Raw genomic sequence first — 25800 nt, forward strand, 5'->3', positions numbered from 1 at the left:
AGACCACAACAGGCCCCCGTCCTGCAGCACGACTTTATCTGATTTTGTTCAGGACAAATGCTGAGACAAAGGAGACACGAGAAAGGACAATCAAACATTTGTACAGAAGGGTGAATTTCAAGGAACTTTCTGAAGGCAATGAGGTGGGGTCACCAAGAACTTCAGGGCAAACTTTTCAGGAACTTGCAGTTGCCAGATGAAATGTAATAGTCAGAGAGTATTGTTCAGAGTACAACATGCAGGTAGAAGGAATAAATATTCCAGCTTTTTAGCAAAAGGGGAATTGGTAGCTGTAGTACTTGGATTTCCAAAAGGCATTTGATGAAATGCCATATTAAAAATAAGAGCACATGGTGTGGGGGAAAGTGGTGGTAACACTGTAGTGTAACTAACTGGATAGCAAACTGGAAACAGAGTGTTGTGTTAGTCTTTTTTGGGTTGGTAGGATGTTACTACAGTTTTGGTTCCTCAACCACTTACAATTAATGTCACAGATACAGAGGCTAAATGTTTGGTAGTTAAATTTGCCAATGGCACCAACAGCATTCTCTAAGCTGTGCCAGTGTGTGATCATATAGCAACTGGGAACCTGCGCCATATAAAACAAACAGGCCACATAAGCAGTGTTCCTTTCAAGACTCATGGATGTGTGGCTACACCTTTAAAGTGCAAGGTAATGCAAAAGTTAGAGGGAACATTAGACACCAGTATATGTAAGTAGTCAGGATGAGATGAAGTGTGTGCAAAGCGATATAGATAGGTCGAGTCAGTGGGCAAAATAAATTGGCAGATGAATTGAAATGAATTGAATTTATTGTCACGTGTACCATAGCACAGTGAAAAGCTTTGTTTTATGAGCAATACAGGCAGATCACATAGTTAAATAGCATAGATAAGGAAATAATTGGTAAACAGCAGCAAAACAAAAACACAGTGAGAGTAAATGGGAACAAAGCCACTTTGTCAGGAAGAATGTAACAGTAGCATATGACTGAAATGGACAAAGTTAAAACTCACACAACAAATGGTTATGGTCCAACAGGTTTATTTGGAGACACGAGCTTTCAAAGCCTTCAAAAGCTAGTGCTTCCATATAAACCTGGTGTTGTGTGACTTTTAACTTTGTACACCCCAGTCCAACACTGGCTCCTTCAAATGGAGAGGAAATGCAGAGCTCCATGGAGCAGATGGATCTGCATGTCCTGATACATTAATTAGAAATAGTGAGTGTTCAAGTAGCAGCAAGTAATTAGAAAGGCAAATGGAATATTGGTTCTTATTGTAAAGGAAACGGACTATAAAAGCATGGCGGGGCTCTAGTGGCACAGTGGTAAGGTCAGAAGGCCTGGGATCAGGTCCCACCTACTCCAAAAAGGTATGTGATAACATCTCTGAATGGGTAGGCTATAAAATCACTTCTCTCGAAAGTGGTGGCGGCTGTCTCAGTGAATTTATTCAAGGCGGAGTTGGAGAGATTTTTGACAGGCAGTGGAGTCAAGGACTATGGGCGTAGACGGGAAAGTGGTGTTGAGGCTGCAACTAGATCTTATTGAATGGTGCAGTGGGTTTGCTCTCAGGTCCTACGTTACTTATCAGAACCTGTTTTATTAGCAAACCATTCAAGCGCAGGGATGCACACATGCATTATTTTCTGCAAAACCAAATTATGTTTTTGACCGACAGCTGAACATTCATTTCTGATTTACAACAAGCCGACTCAATTTGCTGGCTATTAAGAATTCTCACAGCTAACAAGTACCTTGACAAAAACAAGGTTGTCAGCAAAATAGATTCCTTCCATGTGGCATTTCTTCAGCAAAACTAGTCTCCCTTCTGCACACCAAGGAGTGGCAATGGGACAAATGGTACATTCTTCAAATTTATTTTTAAATCATACGTCATCATTTCCTGTTCAGTTATGCAAAATTCTAATGACTGTACTGAAGTTTCTCTCTTGTGGTTTTAGGTAATATTTAAAGCTTCATACTCCCCTCACCTCTCATTCTGAGAATCTTCAGAGATCTTATCCTAACTCTGGTAAAGTGTTCTCAAGTTGTGTCTAGTTTATCAGTGATTCACAATATAAAAGGTACAGAAATGACTGAGAAGTTTCCACTGAGCATTTCCTGTGGCAGTCACCTCACCTACAATACAAACCGTCCACTGCTTCAAATCAATATGCAATCCCTTAAGCTGATAGTCCATTAGAAATGATCGAGGAGAAAGTGAGGTCTGCAGATGCTGGAGATCAGAGATGGAAATGTGTTGCTGGAAAAGCACAGCAGGTCAGGCAGCATCTAGGGAACAGGAGAATCGACGTTTCTCCTGTTTCGGGCATTAGCCCTGAAGAAGGGCTAATGCCCGAAACGTCGATTCTCCTGTTCCCTAGATGCTGCCTGACCTGCTGCGCTTTTCCAGCAACACATTTCCATCTCATTAGAAATGATCAGCAGTTGGACTGTATAATTTGATGCATGTTCCATCTACTTTCTCAATGCATTATATCTTGGCTTCTGGTATCAATTCAGTCTGGAAGATGTGTCGACTCTAAATTCGATCTGAAGAATCATCTTTTTATAAGGAATGGAAGGAAAGGTAAAAAGATTTGTATTTATTTAGCATTTTATTACTTTCGTAGGGGGTCTGAAAATATTATTTATGTAACCATGTAAGGCAACCAATTGATATAGAAACATAAAACAGGAGTAGGCTATTTGGCCCACCATGGCTGATCATCCAACTCAGTACGCTGTTCCCACTTTCACCCTAATCTCTTTGATCCCTTTCGTGCTCAGAATGAGATGTACTCCTCCTTGGGAACATTCAATGTTTTGGCTTCAACCGCTTTCAGTGGCAGAGAATTAATTCCTCACTTCCCTTTGGATGAAGACATCTATCCTTAACATCTCTGTTAAGGTGATGCTCACATTAATATCCACAAATCTCAATGGAATAAATAAATCACTGTATAATCTCACTTGGGGTCATGGAGGAATTCTGGTCGCATCACCAGCAGAACCTGCTCATTTTACCAACACAGGTTCACTATGATGTTGACTTGATCTGAAGCGAACAGGCAATGTGATAGAAGTGTTGAAAATTAAGAAATGATGGGTCAAGGTAGACAGAAACAGTGGAGAGAGAGAATCAAACTAGCTTCAATTTCAGGAACTGTTCTGATGACCTGAAACACTAGCTAGGTTTCTCTTGCCACCAACAAGGTCCGGGATACGGCCATATGAATTAGACCAGGGGGAGCCAATCTGCTCCTTCAAACCTGCTCCGCCATTCAATAAGATCCGACTGTAGCTTCAACTCCACATTCCTACCTTACCTTCCATAACCTTGGACTCCCTTGTTCAACGTAACAACACAGTTTCCGTCCAGGCATTTTACAGCCTTGAGGGCTCAACGTTGAACTCAAGTAACTTCAGAAGCTGACTGCATTATGGCTAGTGTCAAGATTAGAATGGTGCTGGAAAAGCATAGCAGATCAGGCAGCACCCGAGAAACAGTAAAATCGACGTTTTGGGCAAAAGCCCTTCATCAGTCCTTTCCTGATGAAGGCTTTAGCCTGAAAAGTCGATTTTCCTGCTCCTTGGATGCTGCCTGACCTACTGTGCTTTTCCAGCACCACTCTAATCTTGACTCTAATCTCCAGCATCTGCAGTACCCACTTTCGCCCTGCATTATGGCTACCCTTCACTTTTCTTACATTCTCTCCCTTCTCCTTCCCTCACAGCTGTTAAGTGTTTGCATCTTGTTTACTTTGCACTGAGTAGTAAGGACTCATTCTCTCCTTTTCACATTTGAATTTACACCCATTTTACATCTTTCTCTCTCTTTCTGCACCAATAGCAACCCCTGTGTCTTTTGTATTAGACCTGAAGGTTTACTGAACCTGAAATGTTAACTCTGTTTTCTCTCCACAGATGCTGACAGACTTGCTGAGTTTTTCCAGCAGTTTCTGTTTGCGTTTCTGATTTCCAACATCCTTTGTTTTTTAGTTTTGGGCCTGACTACCATGTGCCCTTTTGCTATTCCGCCACCTTTATCAAAAGGTATAAAAAAGGACCTACTTTCCAAGACTCTTCAGTCATACTAGACTCAAACATTAGCTGTTTCTCTCTCCACAGATGCAAGGAGACCTGCTCAGTTCCTCCACGTTTGATTTGAGCATCGGCAGTATTTTGCCTTTAACATTACTTGGGCTCCCAGTTTAGATTAGATTAGGTTCTCTACAGTGTGGAACCAGGCCCTTCAGCCCAACCAGTCTACATTGACCCTCCGAACAGTAACCCACCCAGACCCATTTCCCTCTGACTAATGCACCTAATACTATGAGCAATCCACCTGACCTGCACATCTTTGGACTATGGGAGGAAACCGGAGCACCCAGAGGAAACCCACACAGACACAGGGTGAATGTGCAAACTCCACACAAGCAGTCGCTCGAGACTGGAATTGAACCTGCAACCCTGGTACTGTGAGGCAGCAGTGCTAACCACTGAGCCACTGTGTCGCCCTATTGTTGACAATTGCAGTTCATCTTCCGTGGAAAGTATTACATGATACAAAAATTCTCCCATCTCCTAAACGTGAGATGGGCGAAAATGCTTTGGTTATTATAAGAGGCAACAGTAGAAATATAGTTTTGAAGGTTCCCAAAGTTTTCTGTATGTTGGGAAATCAGAAATATCACCTGAGTGGCATTTGATCCAAAAACTGAAAACTGTTTTTTTTCATGAGGTTGTCACAATGTTGCTGCTACAAAGTTGTGAATAAGAGAATGTTTTGACCTCTGGATTTTGCAGCTATATATATTGTTGCAGCCTGAACAAAAATATGTAGCCATTTTCTAACACAATTACAACACAGAGAATAAGGAGGACACAGAATATCATTTCTCTGTACAAAGTAAATGACCCTTCAGTTCTGTCTCCTTTTTCACATCCCTGAGAGATGCTAAGTGGTTACTTTGCTCCAACACTGTTAATGTGACTCAGCCCGATTCTAATACCTCTTCTACTTTGTCTCCATAGTTTATCTTTAAGTTTTAATCAGACAGCTCCACTGTAGTTGTAAGCACAGCACTAAACAAACTACACTGTCTTTGTACAAGTTGTTTTTTTTGCAAGAATATTACTTACCTATTTGCAATTCATTGTCTTTTTCTAAAAGGACAATTTGGAATTTTACTTGAACCTGCCTGTGCTTCTGGATTGCACATGACACGATTCTAATTTAACAAGGTCTGTGAAATGAAGTTGCAAAAAACCAGTTTGTGACGGGTTGACAGAAAATTGGTGCCTGGAGGGAGTGCACCCTTAGGAAACAAGAACTCAGCCCAAGGTATGATACCCCCCCGCCCCCCCACAGTACAGGGAAAGTTCGATATTTCAGCCATTGCATTGTCAAGAGAAAGTTAGCATATGAAGAGAGAAGGAGAAATATTTGCATACCTGTGGAAGGCTGCTGAAGGAGGTCCATAATGACAGAATCTGCCCCTTTGGTGTAAACGACAATCTCATCAGTGAGTGGGTGCCTCAACACGACCGACATCCGCTTCCTGGTAGAGTCAAACCCCAGGGTGTGCAAGAGTTCAAAGGCCAACTTTCCTACATGGGGCAGCTCCACGGTCACCTGTTCGGGTAGTCTCTCAACCAGGGCACAGTTGTAGGCCCTGGCTGCGTAGACAAGAGCAGCCTCATCTGGACTCTCGGCCTCATACCTCAGCTCTCCATCTTTGTCCCTGTCGTCTCTCACCGCACCTGTTCGCAAGACCTTCTCGTCCTTTTCCCTCTGGGGAGATCGGCCAAGCTCTTCACTCATTTTCAATAAGGTAACGTCTCCCGAAGGAGAGGAAATGGCACTGGACGAGACTCTGTAGAGTGACTTGCTGGTGGAAAGACTGGACGAGCTACTGCTGTTAGAACCTGAAGTCAGGCGGCTGGGGGTAAACCTTTTGATGAAATCCTCTAAAGTCTTGACTGGAGATTTTAACTCAAATCGGACGCGAGCCTGCAGAGAATTAACACAAGCGTCGTCAGAAAAGCAAATATCCTGGGCTGAGAAATACCCTTGAAGCCTTAATAAAAACCGAAAGAACTGCGGATGCTGTAAATCAGAAACAAAAACAGAAATTGCTGGAAAAGCTCAGCAGATCTGGCAGCATCTGTGGAGAGAAATCAGAGTTAACGTTTCAGATCCTGCTCTGAGGAAGGGTAACTCAACCCAAAACGTTAACTGATTTGTCTCCACTGATGCTGCCAGACCTGCTGAGCTTTTCCAGCAATTTCTGTTTTATCTCTGAAGCCTTTGTCTTTCTTCAAGAAGTTAACAAGTAGCCTACTCTTCGGAGGGTCTGTGTGGACTTGTTGGTCCGATGGGCCTGTTTCCACACTGTAGGGATTCTATGATTCTACAGCACGATTGTGTCCAAACATTGAAACTCATCTCCGTCCAAGGCCCCAAAGGAGCCATCCACATCCATCAAAGTTTCATCTGCCCTCCCACACATCATTAACTGTATCCGTTGCTCCCAATGCGTTCTCCTCTATACTGGCGAGACAGGATGCCTACTCGCAGAGTGCTTCGGAGAAGATTTCCGGCACAGCCTCACCAACCAACCCCACCGCCCCATGGCTGACCACTTCAACTCCTCCTCTCACTACGCTGAGGACATGCAGATCCTGGGCCTCCTCCATCACCACTTGCTAACCACCCGATGCCTGGAGAAAGAACACCTCATCTTCTGCCTCGGGGCCCTCCAACCCCATGGCATCAATGTGGAATTCACTAGTTTACTCATTTCCCCTCCCCCACCTTATCCCAATTCCAATCTTCCAGCTCGGTACTGCCTTCATGACCTGTCCCACCTGTCAATCTTCCTTCCCACCTATCCGCTTCACCTCCCCTCCGGCCTTTCACCTTTACCCTCTCCTCCATCCACCTACTGCACTCTCAACTACCTTCCCCTAGCCCCACCCCCCCTCCCATTTATCTCTCCACCCCCAAGGCTCCCAGCCTCATTCCTGGTGAAGGGCTTGTGCCTGAAATGTCGATTTTCCTGCTCCTCGGATGCTGCCTGACCTGTTGTGCTTTTCCAGTGCCACACTTTTGACTCTAATACTATTCTTGTCAGCCTATCAAAAGCAAATGTGGAATTTTATGCAGTTTGACTTAAATACAGCTATTCATTCTACTCTTTTGTTCCCTGCCAAAAACAATGGGTCAAGTAGAGGCAAAAACTGCAGATGCTGGAATTCTGAAACAAATGCAGACAATGCTGGAAAGTCTTAGCAAATCTGACAGCAACAAGAAGAGAGATTGCTGGAAAAGCTCAGCAGGTCTGGCAGCATCTGTGGAGAGAAATCAAGGTTCATGTTTTGGGTTTAGTGACTCTTCCTCAGAACTGTTTATCTGAAATCCTGTCAGAGAGAGGGGCAACACATCTCCAAGTTGGGCATGCCTTAGAAAAGATGTGGCAGTGAATTAAATACTGAATGAAAACCAGTTAATGTTTTGAGTCTGGAATGATTCAGTTCTGAAGAATTTGTACTGGATTTGAAACATTGACTGTTTCTCTCTCAACAGATGCTGTCAGAACTGCTGAGTTTCTCCAGCATCTCCTGTGGTTATTAGAATGAGCAGTTTCTTTTAGTTGTCTGGTTGTATCTTCCATGTAAGTGTTGTGATTTAGGCCACTCTTTCACACCATCAGTATCTAACCATCCAACACGATCTGATATCTTTCAACATGCACTCTCTATCTCTCCTCTCCTTCTCTAATGAACAGTTGGGAACATTAGATGAAAGCTTTTTCTAGACACGTTCTTGTCCTTGGCTGGGTTTTCACAGAGAAATAAACATTTTATGCCCCCATGTGGGAGTATAAGACAAAAATGTCACGTAGGTACGAGGATCTATGGCTTTGTGCTAAATTAGCTGATCTCTGCTGGAATAATACTGGGAGACTCTATAGTGGCCTTTCCATAGGGATTGGGGGCTTTGGGGGAAGGGTTTGAAGGAAAAGAACATGCCGAGGCTCTCATCTCACATCTGAAGAATTACAGGTTGGGCTGAACTTAGTGAGGTGGAGACTGCACAGGAGGAGTTGGCAGGAAAATCGCTACGTGAGGATTTGCAATGAGTCTTCAGGTGAGAAACGGAGAAAGCTGTCAGACAATGGAGAAAAGCCACCATTTGGAATTTAATTTATAAAGAAAGTAAAATGTCATTGGTTACTAAAAATGTGAGGCAAGACAATCTGGGCTTTATAGACGTACTATGTAAGTTTGGCTCAGAGACATGTGTACAAAGCAATGTTATCAAATATTCATGATGTGGCAGCGCCGGTGTTGGACGGGGGTGGACAAAGTTAAAAATCACACGCCACCAGGTTACAGTCCAACACGTTTATTTAGAAGGAACTGTATGCCGGAAGCTGGTACTTCCCAATAAACCTGTAGGACTACAACCTGGTGTTGTATGAATTAAATATTCAATTTTGCAAACATCATTTTTTTCAGCCAAACTGAAACCTGACCATCTCTTTCAAATTTGAACTTAAAGCTTACCACAGGCCACCTGGTTTTCTTTGACAATGTCTATTCAAAATCATTTGGGACATAAAATAGGAAAGGAATAGGTCATAGAGTCATACAGCATGGAAACAGATCCTTCAATCCAATCAATCCCATGCTTAACATAATTCCAAACAAAACTAGTTCCACCTGCCTGCTCCTGGCCCGTATCCCTCAAAACCTTCCCTATTCGTGTACTTATCTATGTGTCTTTTACACATCTTAACCGTGCCCACATCCACCACTTCCTCAGGAAGTTCATTTAACATATTAACCACACTGTGTGAAAAAAATTGCCCCCCATGGCTTTTTAAAATCTCTCTTCTCTCACCTTAAAATTATGCCCCCAAGTCTTGAAATTTCCTATCTTAGGGAAAAGACACTTATCATTAAAACTATCTATACCCATCATGATTTTATAAACCTCTGTATGGTCACCTCTCAACCTCCTATGCTCCAGTGAAAAAGTCCCAGCCTATCCAACCTCTCTTTATAACTCAAACCTTCTATACCCAGCAACATCCTGGTAAACCTCTTCTGAAACCTCTCCAGCTTGGTAATATCCTTCATGTAACAGAGGGTGACCAGAACGGGACACAGGTCTCCAGAACAGGCCTCACCAATCAATAAACACATTGAACCGGACCCCATATACCAACGACTCAGACACAGAATCGGAAGTACCAAAAAACCAGGTGGGACAGGCCATCAATACTTTATGGAAGAGGCACTGATGATGGCACCTAGTGGGGAGACAAAATGTCTGCAGACAAACACAACAGCTCGGTGACCAAATCTACGACTACAGGTCTCATCAATGTCCTGTGCAATCTCAATGTGATTCTCATACTGAGGAACAAGGGACTGAGAAATGAAGGCAAGGTGAACACCTTCTTAATCACCCTGTCTACATGTGATGCAAACTTTAAAGAATTATGTACAAGAACCCCTAGGTTTCTCCATACTACAATAGTACTTGGCGTGTTGTAATCATTCTACACATTGCTCAGTTTGTAGTTAGTAATTTATTCAGACTGGGCCAGCTGTGATGCTAATAAAAATATAAAGCAAGCTGCATCAAATGAAAGCTGCTTATTCTAGCTCATTTATTCTGAAATCAGAACATCCTTCAGCTCAATGGATAGACCCAAATGTGAATTCAACAATGCAAGAGTTGTGTTTAAAGCAGAAGGGACAGAGATGAATGAGCAGAACATACCTTGTGTCGTGGCTGATTGGGAGATGAAACCACCACGGTGTTGCAGACAGTCAGTGCTATAAAAAAGTCAATGATGTCAGATAGTTCAGGGGTCAGATAGCTCAACGGGTGACCATGTTGTCTCAAAACTTCCAGCTGACCAGCACATTCATTCACCTTTTCCAATAATTGAGGATCAGGAGTGATATCTTTTTCCTAGAAATAAATAACACCTCATATGGAACATTCTGGAAAACAAAGTGACAGCAAATTTCTGTACTGCAGTGTACTCCCAATGCTAACAACCTATTAGCACAATATATGACTGGATCTCATTTAGGCCATACCATGTAACTTACGCCATATAGAAGGATATAGGAGCAGAATTAGGTCATTTGGCCCATCAAGTATGCTCTGCTATTCGATTATGGCTGATATATTTCTGAGCCTCATTCTCCTGCCTTCTCCCCATTACCCTTAACCCCCTTTCTAATCTACCTCTGTCTTAAAGTCATTTGGCTCCACAGACTTTTGCGGCAATGAGTTCCACAGATTAACCACCCTCCAGCTTAAGGAATTCCTCCTCGTATCAACTCAGCTCTAAAGGGTTGTCTCTTCACTCTGAGGCAATGCCTTCAGGTCCTAGTCTCTCCTGCTAGTGGAAACATCTTCTCCATGCCCACTCCATCCAGGCCACTCAGTATTCTGTAAATTCCAATCAGATCCATCCCCCTAAATTCCATTGAGCTTAAACTGCAAACATACAATGTGTAGTGCTCAAAGTACACCATTCTTATAGCAGAGCTATCCAGCCCAGCCAGTTGTAAAGGATGCACCTGAACTAGCTCTGGTGTATAATGTATACTGACCATGGGGCTGCTGAAAGCAGTGTGCTTGGAGAGAATGCTGGCCCTCTTAGCCTCTGCCCTGCTGCCTGTACGCCGATGAGATTTGGTGCTTTGTGTTCGGTGAACAAATTTGGCACTCTGGTGACTGGACGTGCTGTCGCACCTTGGTATGGTTCCCGATTTAGACATACATTCCTCGTCTTCGGAGTCAGGCTCTTGGTACATAGCCAATCTCTTTGCTGTTCGAAGAGTAAAGTTTTTACATTAAAATGATAAAGATATGAACACAAACCACTGAAATGGCATAGAAACCAAAATAAGACAATATTTCCATCAATTTATTCCCAATTTACTCTTCCTGCTTGATCTCCTTCCTCTAGCTACTAGATGAAAACATTAGGACAACCTACTGTCTTGAATATTTTCCAGGATCATTCTGTAACTTCTCTCATCACTGTCAGAAACACTGCCACTTGGAAATCCCCATATGTGGCTCAGTGTGAGAGAAAGTGAAAAACATTGATTCCAAGAGACTACACTAGGGAATTAACCCATCGGCGTTCACTTTGGTAAAGCAGAAACATATTCAAGGAGCTGCCTGGGAGTTGGGCAGCGACTTAAAATTGGCTGGATAGTGGCGGATTTCATGGTTATCACTTTCTACGATTGCTGGTATTTTACTGATGACCAGGGAGGTGGTAGTCAGTGGCCTGCCCATCTTTAGGCAACTTGAGCCCCTTCAGTGGCCAATTAATGACCACATACATATCTCTTCCTTCCTTTTTTTAAATCTGAGTTGCCTTGGGAGAGCACCACTATTTCCCTACGGAGGGCACTCCCACTGGGGGAAGACCACCTCTGCCCTGTGAGCCCCTCTTGGCCATTCTGTCCCCCGACTCACATTTGCTCATGTACATACAACCCCAGTTTTTAGAGTCACCCTGTGCAACCAAACTCCTCATATAATCCCAACAAATCACCTCAGCTCCCTCTGCAAGTCCATGACTTCTACCTCAAGAGTGAGGTCAAGAATGGCATGGGAGGCTCCAACTGACAGCTATCCAGTTTCGGGCAAGTAATGGCCTAGTGGTATTACTGATGGACTGTTAATTCAGAGACCCAGGAAATGTTCTGGGGACCTGGGTTCAAATCCAACCACAGCAGATCATGGAATTTGAAATCAATGGAAAAAGAAATCTGTAATTAAGAGCCTAATAATGACCATGAATCCATTGCTGATCATCACGGCTCTGATTGTCAGGAAAACCCCATCAGGTTTGCTGATGCTCTTCAGGGAAGGAAACTGCTATCCTTACCTGGTCTGGACTATATGTGACTCCAAATCCACAGAAATTAGGTTGATTCTAAACTATCCTCTGGGATGGGCAATATATGCTGGTGTAGCCAGTACATCCTCACCCGTGAATGCATTTTAAAAACCTATGAAAGTTTTACATAAGTTGTTTGATTTTATACGCTGTGATTCTATTTATAAAAGCTGGGATCCAAGCAATAAAAAAAAAGTCTTATTAATTCCCTGGCACCTTCAAAAATTTGTGTTTGTAAACTTCTGCAGCTTTGGTTTTTGTAAAAGAATTGGTTCAGATTTACTTTCCTGATCCTATAATTAATTTCCTGTTCCCCTACAGACTCTTCACACCTGGCTGGATGAGGATGAATACAATCTTTTGTTTATCATATCACTTCTCATAGTTTAGCCCATCTATGACAGGGCATTAGCTTCCTCATCTTTCTCCATAATCTGGATGTAGGTTTGCTCAGTGAGTTGGGAGGTTCATTTCCAGACATTTCGTTAGCTTCCTAGGTAGCATCTTCATTGGACCTCACGCGAAGCAATGCTGAAAATTCCTGCTTTCGATTTATATGTTTGGGTTTCTGTGGGTTGGTGATGTCATTTCCTGTGGAGATGTTATTTCCTGTGGTGAAGTCACTTCCTGTTCCTTTTCTCAGGGGATGGTAGATGGGTCTAACTCGATGTGTTTGTTGATAGAAGCATGGCATTCCAACCAGACCTCCTCCAAATCTTCTCAAAACTCGCTTCTCCATAATCTGTCCAGGGTCGGACCGAACCCCATTATACCTCCGCCATCGAACCCCACCCCTCCAACCGCAATAAGCACTGAACCCCCCAGTCCTCACCTTCCACCCCACCAGCCTCCGTACATATTGCATCATCCTCCGCCATAAAACAGACTCCACCACCAGAGATAAATTTCCCTCCCTACCCCAATCCGCTTTCCGTAAGGACCATTCCCTCTGCAACTCCCTCATCAGGTTCTCACTCCCTTACCAGGACACCCTCTCCTCCCGGCACCTTCCCTTGCCACCATAGGAATTGCAAAACCTGCACCCACACCTCCGTCCTCACCTCTATCTAAGGTCCCACAACAGCTTTCTACATCCATCAGTTTTACCAGCACTTCCACATATCATTTACTGTATCCATTGCACCCGTTGCGGTCTCCTTTACATTGGGGAGACAGGGCGCCTACTCGCAGAGCGATTCAGAGAACATCTCCAGGACACCCGCACCAACCAACCCCACTGCCTTGTGGCCAAACACTTCAACACCCCCTCCCACTCTGCCAAGAACATGCAGAACCTGGGCCTCCTCCATCACCACTCCGTAACCGCCCAACGCCTGGAGGAAGAACGCCTCATCTTCCAACTCAGGACCCTCCAACCCCATGGCATCAATGTGGATTTCACCAGTTTCCTCATGTCCCCTCCCCCCATCTTATCCTAGATCCAACCTTCCAAAGCCCTCATGACCTGTCCTACCTGACCATCCTCCTGCCTATCCGTTCCACTCTCCTCTCTGACCTATCACCATCACCCCCACCTCCATCCATCTATCGCTCTCTCAGCTACCTTCCCCATCCAGCACCACACGCCCCCTATTTATCTCTCTACCCCCTCGGCTCACAAACCACATTCCTGACAAAGTGCTTTAGCCTGAAACGTCGACTCTCCTGCTCTTCGGATGCTGCCTGGCCTGTTGTGCTTTTCCAGCATCACACTCTCGACTCTAATCTCCAACATCTGCAGTCCTCACTTTAGCTGATTATACCAATGGTGAGCACAGTAACCAAAGTGCAATCTGAATGAGGCACTACCACCAGACAGCTCCGGTCTGATATTTGACTCAAAAGAGCAGAGCTCAGATCTCCCAAAATTAAAAAAAGAAACATCTAGACAAGATATGTGGTTCTATCTAATACGCTACACTTTCAGAAATGCATTCGCCCTGTGGATAATAGATACATCTTACAGAGTAGAAGGCACTCGACAGTACTGTGGAGAAGGATTGTTTTAAACAGAAGGATCTATATAAACTATATCATGAACTGTATTCTCTGTAAACTACACAGCATCAGAATCGATATTGTAAGATTGCTTACAATTCTGATGCTGCTCGCTCAGAAAATAGAGTGAAGCCTAGCAACAATCATTGTGTGTTTCACACCATTTCACACATAGGCTGGCTTGTGGAGGGTTCTTTGTCGGGTGCACTCCACAACTTCACTGCTTTTCTGGCTGTTACTATAACCTCTTCCCTTCCCTGATGGATGGGGATAAATGATCAGATAAAGCGTAAAGCCTCCTCTTTGGGATTTCATTGAGCTGGTGAAGGTGACCATAACGGGTTTTACAACACAGCGGACATTACAGATACAACTTTTCAGATGGAGGCTGCATTGTCGTGACACAGACAGCCAAACGGGAAAGAATATCGACTTGATTATAGCAAGTTAAACAAAATGATTTACTTTCCACTGGGGTCTAGCACCATACAGCTACATACTGCAATGTATGCTCCCCCTAGGCACTGGACATATCTGCACATAACCCCATTTTTGTCCTCTGCTCAAACATTCAGAACAAACTAGGGATCAAACACAGATTTACATCTGATAGCGCTGTACAAGGGAGTAGGGTCACATATGGAGTCAGACTTGTTAAAGCTATAATTAGTACCAGCAGCAAACCTGACTTACCATTAGCGTCATGAGAGTATTCAACCCCTGCCACTGTACATCTTCGGAACACCATTTTATTTTCAGTGAGCGTTCCAGTTTTGTCAGAGAAAATATACTGTATTTGTCCCAGATCTTCTGTGATGTTTAGTGCCCGGCATTGCAGACGAGAATCAGTCTCTTCATCATACAGGTCCACATCTTGATGGATGAAAAACACTTGGCAAATTTTAATAATCTCAATGGATACATACAGTGAGATTGGAATCAACACCTACAATAAAATAATTAAGTTAAAAAATTATAGCATCACAGCAGAACAATTCCACTGTTAGAATAACAGCAACCTGATTTCCAGAAAAGCATTTTTCCAGCTCAGTAATGTTACTACATGAGCTTCAAGGAGATTGTTAACTTGCACTTACTTGGAGCATTTCCTGATCTCAGAGCAACCCAATGTGTATTAAAACCACAGACATTGGTTTGATATTCAGTTGCTGTTGCTAATTAAGAAATCCAGCAGAAATTCATACATAGCAAGATTCCAAACAACAGTTCTTTGACTAGTAACAGGGTAATCTATTTTCATGATGCTGAGTGAGGAATCAATATTGGTCACTACATCAGGTATTATTCCCCTGATCATCTTTTTTACTGCTGTGACATCTTTTACATCACCTGGAGTATCTTCTGCTTGTATTGAATCCCTTCAGCTTGAAAGCAGGCCATCCAGCCCATTGAGTCCACGCCGACCCTCTGAAGAGCATCCCACCCACACCCATTCCCCCAACCCTGCATTTCCCATGGCTAATCCATCTAACTTGCACACTATGGGCAATTTAGCATGGCCAAACTACTTAACCTGCACATCTTTAGATTGTGGAAGGAAACCAGAGACCCAGAGGAAACCCACGCAGACAGGGGGAAAATGTGCAAATGTGACAGATAGTCACCTGAGGCTGGAATTTCACCTGAGAATCTGATGCTATGAGGCAGCAGTGCTAATCATTGAGCCACCATGCTGCCTATCTTTACAATAGTATCATTTGATTAAATGGGTGTTTTGTAAGTTTGGTGAAATTAATCAAAGCACCTGGGTTTTCCCTTGGTGGAAAAATAAAGCTGAGTTCTTAGAATCTAGTGTCCCTACTTCTGGGCGAGAAGGTCTGATTACATGTGTGTGTGTCAAACACATCTCATTCCATGTCTGTACAAGTTGAGTGACAAAAAAAAGTGAGCTGGACTCTGCCCCAGTGCATGCTAGATTCTGGGCAGGGAAAGAATCCAGAATGGAAAGCTGGAAACTGATGTGCGTGTTATATTATCGATTTACAATAAAACCATTGTAGGTCTCACTAAAGTCTTTAGCTGCTGAACTCAACATGGGGGTAGCAGTGCATGGAATCCTCCTCACACGAAGCGTTTGACAGAACTGTGCAGATGGATTGAAAGTTTCTAAATTTGAGCAATACATTTTTATAGCAACAAGGCAAGTACAAAACAAAGAATATAAATTAGAAAGACTTGTATTTATTAAGTCCTGTTAATACAACACTTCCAAAGTGCATCACAGGACCGTTATCAGTTAGAATTTGGCGCCAAACCGGGCAAAGAAGGAAGGCTGAAATCTTGTTCAAAGATGTTGGTTTTAAAAAGAGTTGTAAAGTAGAATGTAGAAAGGGTGGGTTTCAGGGAGGGAAATTTCAGAGCTCAGGAAGCTAGAAAGCTGAAAAAATAACTACCAATGCTGCACCGGAGGGCATTGGGGATGTTATATTGCCTTTTTTGGGCTTGCAAGGTTTATTTCTTCAGTCACGACAGGCATTACTAGCTTTGGAAATGTGGGAAATTCCTACAAAAGACTTCAACCCAGGACAATGCTGCTGGATGATTATGGAGAATAACTTTTTACGAGAAGAGTTGTGCAAATGAAGCAGATCAGCCATGTTACCTGTAGGACAATTATCATTGTGAAGAACAAATATAATCCAGATAAAGCAGGAGATAAAGCTTTGCCATCACTGCTGGGAACATCAAATACTGGCCGCTCATCATCATACTGTGCCACCCAAAGTCCATGGCCTATGTAATACAAACAAGAACAATGTTAGGGAATGCTGCCAACCCAACCAAGGTAAAACAGTACATTTTCTACTGAGTGATTTCAGAGTGCTTATCCCAATAAGTCATTAACATTTGTTCTACAAAGGTCTTGTAAAAATGATTCGTGTTTGAAGTTATGGATGGCAGTGGTAATCAAAGCTCTCTGTAATCATGTTTTGCAGCGGATGGACCCCTGAGGACTGAGAGTGGCAGTGATGTCTGAAGCCAGCAGTCAATGTGTTGGGACACCGATCAGAGTGCACGGAATCTTAGAGCAGTTGCACGGCACAGGCCAGTGTTTGCTCTAATTCTCCTTGAGAAGGTGATGGCGGATTCACTTGTCACTTACACTGGCGTTCGTTTAGCTGTTTCAGGGTTTTGAGCTGGCAATGAAGAAAACCTGGAAATAAATATCCAGTGCAGGTTGGCATGTAGCTTGAAGTTAAACTGGGAGCTTGTGAAGTTCCCATGAGCACCTGTTGCCCATGTCCTTCTCGGCATGAGAAGTCACATGTTTGGAAGGTGCTGTTGTAGAAACACTGATGAGTTTTTGCAGTTCATCCTATAAATACACAGTGCCACTGCTGGATGCAGCAAGGATTTGCAATTTTAAAGTATGAAAGATTCACATAATCTTAAAAGCTAAGTTTAGGGCAAATTCCTGATGAAGGGCTCTTGCCCGAAACATTGATTCTCCTGCTCCTTGGATGCTGCCTGACCGGCTGTGCTTTTCCAGCACCACACCCTTGACTCTGACCTCCAGCATCTGCAGTCCTCACTTCCTCCAATTTCCTGATCACCATTTCCTTTTTAAAGATTTCCTACAGTCCACCAACTTCCAAGAGTAATTCCGCCTGGAATTAGTTTTATTTAAATGGATGTGCTGGATACCGAAATGTTGTAACAGCAACTTTTCAAGGAATTTCTTCCACCAAATTGATTTGACTTTCCACTAACTGACTCCCTCAGTTGGTTCATTCTGCTGTATCCTTTTGAGATATTATTGTGACAAACTCTTCCCTCATCTACCTGTGCCAGTTACAGATTCTTACATTATCTGCTTCCTATTTATTTTGTGGCCACTATTTCCTAGGATTCCTTCATGTTCCATTCTTTTGTCACTGTCACATTTACAGACTAATGACTATTTCACTGACCATTAGGAACCCTTTTACTACTTAGTTCAACTCATTGCAGGAAGTACCCAGTGAAAATTAAAGCAATATCACTGCGATGGGGTATACAATTCCACAATCCCAGCCATTTTGGTGACGTTGAAAACTTACCTTCTCTAAGTTCTGTGAAGTGTGGTGACAAGAAAATCAAAATTCACCAAATCTTCAGGAAGAGCTTGGTCTGCGTTGCCATTATAAATGGATGGAGGGAGCGAGGAATGTCGCACGGGGATGGGGGGTGGGGAAGAGGACAGACAGTCCAGAACACAAAATTTTGTAAAATTCTCCTCTGGGACATGGGCATCACTGGCTGGGCCAGCATTTATTGCTTTCCCCTACTGCCCTTGAACTGAGTGGCTTGCTAGGCCATTTCTGAGGGGGGCTGAGAGTCAACGACAATGCAGTGGGTTTGGTGTTACCTTAAGGCCAGAGCAGGTAGGATATTAGTGAACTAGGTGGACTTTTCCAACAATCAGAAATGGTCATCAGGAGATTCTTAATTCCAGACATTTTTTTTATTGAATTCAAATTCCACCATCTGCGATGGCAGGATTCAAACCCAGGTCACCAGTACATTCGCTGAGTTTCTGGATTAATAGTCTCGCCATAATACCATGAGGTCATCACCTTCCCATGCGCTTGCTAAATGGTTGTGCGCAATTATGCTGAGAATGTGTATAGGCTTTTTGCTTCTTAAGTCAGACAAATATGCAAAACTTTCAACAGCTTTGTTTAGGAAAGGCTACATTGCTTGGTCATCTTTAAATGCGGCAGCCTTTGCAAAAATCAAATGTGATTGAGCTTACAGACTTGTTAGCATATGTGACATTTCAACACTGTTCAGCCATTGGGTCTGTTTACTACACTCTAGAGGCTCTTAGGACATCTGACTACCTTAATCTAAACAGATGCAACTTACCAATAGCTGAGAAAAGGCACATCACAAAAAGAATGATCACACACCAGAAGACATCTACATTCATTTGTCTCTCCAGCTTGCTGCGTTTGTAACGTGGTCCATTGTTGTTTAACATAGCTTTAGTCTCATGACCTACAAGGATTGGAGAAAAATGGTTAAGGCCCAGGAATACAGGATGAACCTTAGACTCTCGTGAGCCCTATAGAACGTACCTTCATCGGAAATTTAAGACAGTTACTGCATGAGACCTCCATCAGCAAGTCTGCTTTCGAAAGACTGTCACAATATATCAATGGTTTGCACCTAAAGTTGTACAAATATCCGTCATGATGGAAACAGAACACTTTCCGATCTAGATCTTAGGACTTAAATTTCAGTCACAAATGTCAGATCAGCTATCTATCTCAATCATTCACAACAGATACAAATCCTTATGGAATTTACAAAACATCTACCACCACTGATCTGACAGAAATCTACCCAGCCTGTGCCAATTTTCTTTGGCACAAGGATTGATATTAATATCCCTTTAAAAGCTTTCTATGGCACCCTGGATGTGATTTTTAATCTCGCATCTTTACTGCAGTGAAATCGTATCTCTAAAACTCTGGGGACTTCCAAACATCAGAACTTGATGAACATCAATGTTTCTTCACATAACTTGTACAAAGGCTGCTTCCCAACGGCTGTTGTAAAGATTCTTAATTTATATCGCCTTCACTTGTAATTATGAGTGCAGGTGGCACAGTGGCTAGCACTGCTGCCTCACAGCACCAGGGACCTGGATTTGATTCCAGCCTCAGGCGACTGACTGTATGGAGTTTGCACATTCTCCCTGTGTCTGTGTGGGTGTGCTCTGGTTTCCTCCCACAATCCAAGGATGTGCAGGTTAGGAGAACTGACTATGCTAAATTGTCCAGGTATGTGCAAGCTAGGTGGGTTAGTCAGGGATAAATGTAGAGTAATAGGGTAGGGGGAAAGGGTCTGGGTGGGTTACTCTTTGTAGATTGGTGTGGACTTGTTGGGCTGAATGGCCCATTTCCACACTGTAGGGATTCTATGATCTTTTCTGTCATGAATTTGCCAATTTAGAAACAAAATCAGCTGTGGCACATGAAGTGTCAAACAAAGAAAATTCTGCTACAGCTATACAGGGCACTAGTGCGACTGCACCCAGAGCACTAAAAGAAATTTATGCCACCTTGCTGAAGTGGGGATGTGCTTGCATTAGAAGCCACTTAGAGATGGTTAATTCGGCTGATGTCTAGGATGAAGGAATTGTCTTCTGAGGAACAGTTAAGCAGGTTGGGCCTGTACTCATGGGAGCGCAGGAAAATGAAAGGTCTTTTTAAAAAAAATGTATTCATTTGTAGGATCTGGGTGTTGCTAGCTGGGCCGACATTTATTGCCTGTCCCTAGTTGCCCTTGAGAAGTTGATGATGAGCTGCTTTCTTGATCCGCTGCAGTCCACCTGCTGTGGATTGACCCACAATCTCTTAGGGAGGGAATGCCAGGATTTTGACCTAGCGACAGTGAAGGAACAGTAATACATTTCCAAATCAGGATGCTGAGTAGCTTGGAGGAGAACTTGGAAGGTGGTGGTGTTCCCATGTGTCTGTTGCCCTTGTCCTTCTGGATGGAAGTGGTCATGGGTTTGGAAGGTGCTGTCTGAGGATCTTTGGTGAAGTGTACCTTGCAGGTAGTACACACTGCTGCTCCTGAGTTGGTGGTGGAGGGAGTTGATGCTTGTGAATGTAGTGCCAGTCAAGTGGGCTGCTTTGTCCTGGATGGTGTCAAGCTTCTTCAGCGTTGTCTTATTAGAATATAAGATTCTGAGTGAGCATGTGAGGTTGCTTCCCTTCTAGAGGAACCTAGAACTAGGAGGCATACGTTTCTAAGTAAAGTGTTATGATGGAGATAAAGAAGTCATTTCATTTCTCTCAGAGAGTTCTTAGTGTTTAAATTCTCTTCCACAGTGATCAGTGGGTCATTGAACATATTAAAGAATGAGTTAGATAGATCTTTGATGGCAAGTAAGCCAAGGATTATGGGGGACAGATAGGAACATGGAGTTAAGACCACATCAGATTTGCCTGAAGCTTGATCATAACTTTCTGGTGTTTCTGTGAAACTGGCACTAACAAATCCACTTGTGGGGGTCGATCGCAGCTCAGTTAATGCTCATAGAGTTCAGGAGGACACAGTGGTAAAGTTATTGAACTGAGAATCCAACAGCCTGGGAGATGGTGAAATGTGATTTCAATTAATAATCCTGAAGTTAAACCCCCACCACCACCCCCACTGGTGTGATGATGACCAAGACACTGATCGCTTCACTAATGTTGTTTAGGGAAGGTGATCTATCATTCATATCTGATCAGGCCTTTGAGCAGTAACTAAACTGCTTGCTTTCTCCACAAATGGATTTGTTAGTGCCAGTCTCACAGAGAAATGCCAGAAAGATAGGATCAAGCTTCAGGCAAATCTGATGTGGCCTTAACACCACTTTCCTATCTGTCCCCCATAATCCTTGGCTTACTTGCCATCAAAGATCTATCTAACTCAGTCTTTTAATATATTCAATGACCCACTGCTCACTGTAGAAGAGAATCTAAACACAAAGAACTCTGAGAGAAAAGAAATTGCTCCTTTATCTCCACCATAACCGTTTATTTTGAAACTTGCTGTGGAACTCCAGACCCACAGCAAACAGACGTAACTATACATGGACATGGCCCTAGCAAGCCACTCAGTTTAAGGGCAATTACAAATGGACAACACATGTTGACCTTGCCAGCGACACCCCTATCCCATCAAAGAGTAAATTCGAAGGAAGCACCGAACCTCTGGCCTGCTCTTTAAGCCACAACATTTATTTGGCTGGTCCTAGTTACATTTCTGGTCAATGGTGACCTATAACTTAACCCTTTCAAATCCCCGATCTTTCAGGCAGAAGGTACACTATACCCTTCAAAAGGCCTCAATGTCACCTCTCTCCAGCCATCCCAAAACCAAGGCACAATGACCAGACCTTAGCTCCAAATGTGGTCCTGACCAATTCTTTCAATCAAAGCACTGAATCTTCACTTTACCATCATCCTCCTGAGACAAAGGCTGACAACCCAACAGCCATTTTACCTCCAAACTGTACAATACTAATTTGTGCACATAGACCTCACAATGCCTTTGTTCCAACATTGTTACAACCAGAGGATTTGAGTTCTGAAGTACAGATGCCTTATTGCAGTTATACAGGGCCTTGGTGGGACTATGCCTGGGGATTGTGTGGCGGTTTGGGCTCCCTACCTAAGAAAGGATTTACTTGCCATAGATGGACTGCAGCAGAAGTTCACTAGGCTGATGAAGGGCTTATGCCCGAAATGTCAATTCGCTTGCTCCTCAGATGCTGCCTGACCTCCTATGCTTTTCCAGTGCCACACCCTCAACTCTGATCTCCAGCGTGTGCAGTCCCCACTTTCGCCTGATACCAGGGAGGGCAGGACTGTCTTATGAGGAGACATTGGTTTGATTACGCCTAGTTCACTAGTTTAGATGAATGAGAGGCGGTCTAATTGAAATGCATAGACTCTAACAGGGCTGGATAAACTAGATGCAGGAAGGATGTTTCCCCTGGTTGGGGAGTCTAGAACCAGAGTTTCATGATATAGGATAGACCATTATGAAGGAAGCATTTCCTCACTGAAGGGGTCCTGAACTTATGGAATTCTCCAGGACAGAAAGCTGTGGAGGCCAAGTCCAAGAAATATGGACCAAATGTTGGCAAATTGGATTAGGTCAGATTGGGATGTCTGGTTGGGATGGACGAGTTGGACCGAAGGGTCTGTTTCCAACTTGTACGACTCAAGTCACTGAATATATTCAAGAAAGAGCTAGCTTTTTGTTTAGATTTTTAAGGCATCAAGGAATATGGAGAGAAAACGGCAATGAGACAGAAGATTATACTGAAAGGCCAAAAGGTCTACTCCTGCCCCTAGTTCTTGCTATTAAGAAAATATTCTGACTTATGTCTTAGATTCTAAGTGGACAGCCTCTTGTCGCTCCATATTGAACTACACCTGCCACACTTTTGCTCAGTTGGCTGTGCCCTTTTTGGAAGTCACTGCTGCCATCTCCACAGGCTTCTGTGCCTTTTAATGACACTAGCTGCAAACCTGGACATACATCTCTCTGTTTCTTTATCCAGGTATTAATCTATTGTTAGAATAAGACCAAAGCAGCTTTTGTCCATTTGTCCACGTTTGATTTGATCAATTTAAGGACCGCATCTGCTGGTGTATGCTTCGATTTCCAAATGTTACAACAAATTTGCAAAAGCTCTCCTTTATCAACCGTCACCTCAAAGCCACAAAACACCATTAAATAGAAAGCATTCTACTTATCAGAGGCCTGAGACATAATGGGCACTTCATCTCTACAGTCTCCCAACATTGACCAAATACTAACCAACTCCACAACTATGTTGGATGTCACGTGCCTTCACTTAGAATCAAAGAATCCCTGCAATGTTGGAAACAGGCCCTTTGGCCCAACAAGTCCACACCGACCCTCTGAAGAGTAACCCATCCGGACTCATTCCCCTCCCTATAATCCTATATTTACCCCTGACCAATGCACCTAACTTAACACATCCCTGAACACTATGGGCAATTTAGCATGGCCAATTCACCCAACCTGCACATCTTTGGATTGTGGTAGGAAATCAGAACACCTGGAGGAAACCCACGCAAACAAAGGAAAAAATGTGCAAACTCCGCAAAGACAGTCGCATGAGGATGGAATTGAACCCAGGTCCCTGGGGCTGTGAGGCAGCAGTGCTAAACACTCAGCCACCATGCCACACTTCTGCTAATAATCTCTCATGCAGAAATGTGATCAAATGCCATAGATAGCATCCAATGTCACCGGCCTTGCTAACAATCTCTGTGAATATATAAGTTGTACTGATTTTGTAGCACTAATCCTCCAGAGGCTTGACTGTGGATTCAAATACACAAAGCTCAGCTGCACAAAGGTGCTCAAATTCTGCTGGATCACCTGTAACAGGCACAGGTAGCAATGCTCACCAACAGTGGAGCAAAACCTGCTAAGAGAGCAGGGGTGTAAATGAAAAAAAAAAGACCAAGGTTTGTCCATTCACATTTGAATAATTGCCCTTACTCGTCAATCAGTTCTCTCAGCTCATGAGAAAATAACCTTCACCATTTTGCAGAGAGGGAAGCGGCAATACTCAGAGTGAACACAGTGGATCTTCGCTCTTCCAAATTCAGGTTGTGGCAAACGGATGAGAAAAATGTGGCTCTTTAACACTTGTTAGAATGCGCCCATTAGTACACCCCTTGGCAGGGTACCAAGGATGTATAATTGTTATTAATACGACTTACGGACACGATGGGTCAAATGGTCTTCTTCTGTACTGTAAAATTCCATAATGTGATAAACAGAAATGGGTGGCAATGTCCTGCAGGCCCTTCCGATGGTTTCACACACTCAAAGGCAATCTCTTTTGCATGTTGTCACCCTGAATGTCCAGCAATTCAGATTTTTTTCTTTAAATGTGCAACACCCCAGGATGCCTCATTGGGGCTTGTTTTCTTTCCCAAAGCTATCGTTTGGTCTAACTTAACAAATCTTCACTCCAACCTTCAATTACAGCGCTCCAATAAAAACAAAATATTTACAGATATTGGAAATGGGAAACAAACACAGAGAATGCTGGGGAAATTCGGCAGGTTTGGCATCATTTGTGAAGACAGAAAGAGGGAACATTTGGAAACCAGTATGACTCTTCAATTCGAAACTTAACTCTGTTTCTTTTGCCATAGATGCTGCTAAGTTTCTCCAGTACTTTTTCTTTTCATCTCAGTTACAGTACTACCTGCTGCAGTGCTAACTCTGGTCAGAAATCACAGTCAAACCAATGCTTGTGGTGACATATTGAATCAATCCAATGCTTGGTGCTATTTCCACCTATAGATGGTGAATTACCTGCTTTATTGATCAGACCTCTACAAGAAAAATTGGATTAGACTGCACATTATAACTTACTCAGCAAGCAATTCCAAAAAAAGCAATGATGGCCCTTCGGTTTGTGAAGCCTGACTTCAGAATAAACGCAAGTTTAAAGCCAAATAATTTTACAAGCAACAAGCCTAGTGTTTGAAAGCAGCAAGTGCTGAACAAAGCCATGATTGTTGAGCAAGATGCTGCAATAAGCTTAAACACAGTAGATTCATAGATCTCTGAAAATAGAAACTGGAACACACACAGGCCAAGTACAATCATTACCGTGAGGTTGTTCAATACCAACAAATTGCAGCAATCTTTCCAAAGTATATGCCATCAAGCAACAGGGGCAAACAGCAAGGGAGTGAAACACTCAAAGTAAGAGAAGGAAAAAAGGAGGAGACAGAAAGAAACACAGGAAAATAAAGGGATGAAAGGATAATGGGTGGAATCTTCTTTTGTCAGGAAGGTGATGTTTGGAATTTAAGCTGCTGGAGCCTGTCTGAATGCTGAGGGAAACTGATGAGCACGTGTAATTGCTTAGGAAGTTTAAACCACTTCTTGCACTGACCAGAGCCTTCTGCTGGTTTCTTATGCTGATTAGAAAATTAGGCTTGATACATGTTGCTTTCCCTGAATATACCTTAGAATTAGTCCATTGTTTAATCTCTGGTGCAATTCAGTGATTAACAACACAACCCATCCCACTTACCTATCCCCTCACCTCACCTCACCCAACCACCCATTCTCCCCAAAACACTCCACGACACAATTAGCATTTTCCCCAATCTAACGACACAGCACCAGCAATTCCAACAATCCTCTGCATCTGACTACTTACTTCCCCAACTACCCAAGTCCTCCAGTCTGCCAACCTGAGCCTCAAAAATTAAGCCCGATTGTGTGACGCTGTTCAAGAAACAGAAAGATTTTACATTGACTTCTGCACT

General features: G+C 43.2%; 1 protein-coding gene across 4 annotated transcripts in view; it reads right to left on the reverse strand.

Annotated features, from left to right (window-relative positions):
* The window catches only part of atp10a (ATPase phospholipid transporting 10A), a 369418-nt gene that overhangs the window by 54870 nt on the left and 288748 nt on the right, over positions 1 to 25800 (reverse strand). For 3 of the 4 annotated variants that reach the window (XM_087988354.1, XM_087988355.1, XM_043692276.2), the window contains 6 exons: positions 18827 to 18958; positions 16581 to 16711; positions 14651 to 14903; positions 10653 to 10870; positions 9805 to 9999; positions 5463 to 6021 (listed from right to left, as the gene is read on the reverse strand). In XM_087988354.1, the coding sequence (XP_087844480.1) occupies positions 5463 to 6021; positions 9805 to 9999; positions 10653 to 10870; positions 14651 to 14903; positions 16581 to 16711; positions 18827 to 18958 (1488 nt within the window). Of the gene's footprint in view, positions 1 to 5462; positions 6022 to 9804; positions 10000 to 10652; positions 10871 to 14650; positions 14904 to 16580; positions 16712 to 18826; positions 18959 to 19038; positions 19132 to 25800 lie in introns of those variants that run through there. The other variant, XM_087988357.1, reaches the window with a different exon arrangement.

The sequence above is a fragment of the Chiloscyllium plagiosum genome, unplaced genomic scaffold (genome assembly GCF_037043375.1).
Source record: "Chiloscyllium plagiosum isolate Xiang-an unplaced genomic scaffold, Cpla_swu_hap1 HiC_scaffold_6, whole genome shotgun sequence".
Classification (NCBI taxonomy): domain Eukaryota; kingdom Metazoa; phylum Chordata; class Chondrichthyes; order Orectolobiformes; family Hemiscylliidae; genus Chiloscyllium; species Chiloscyllium plagiosum.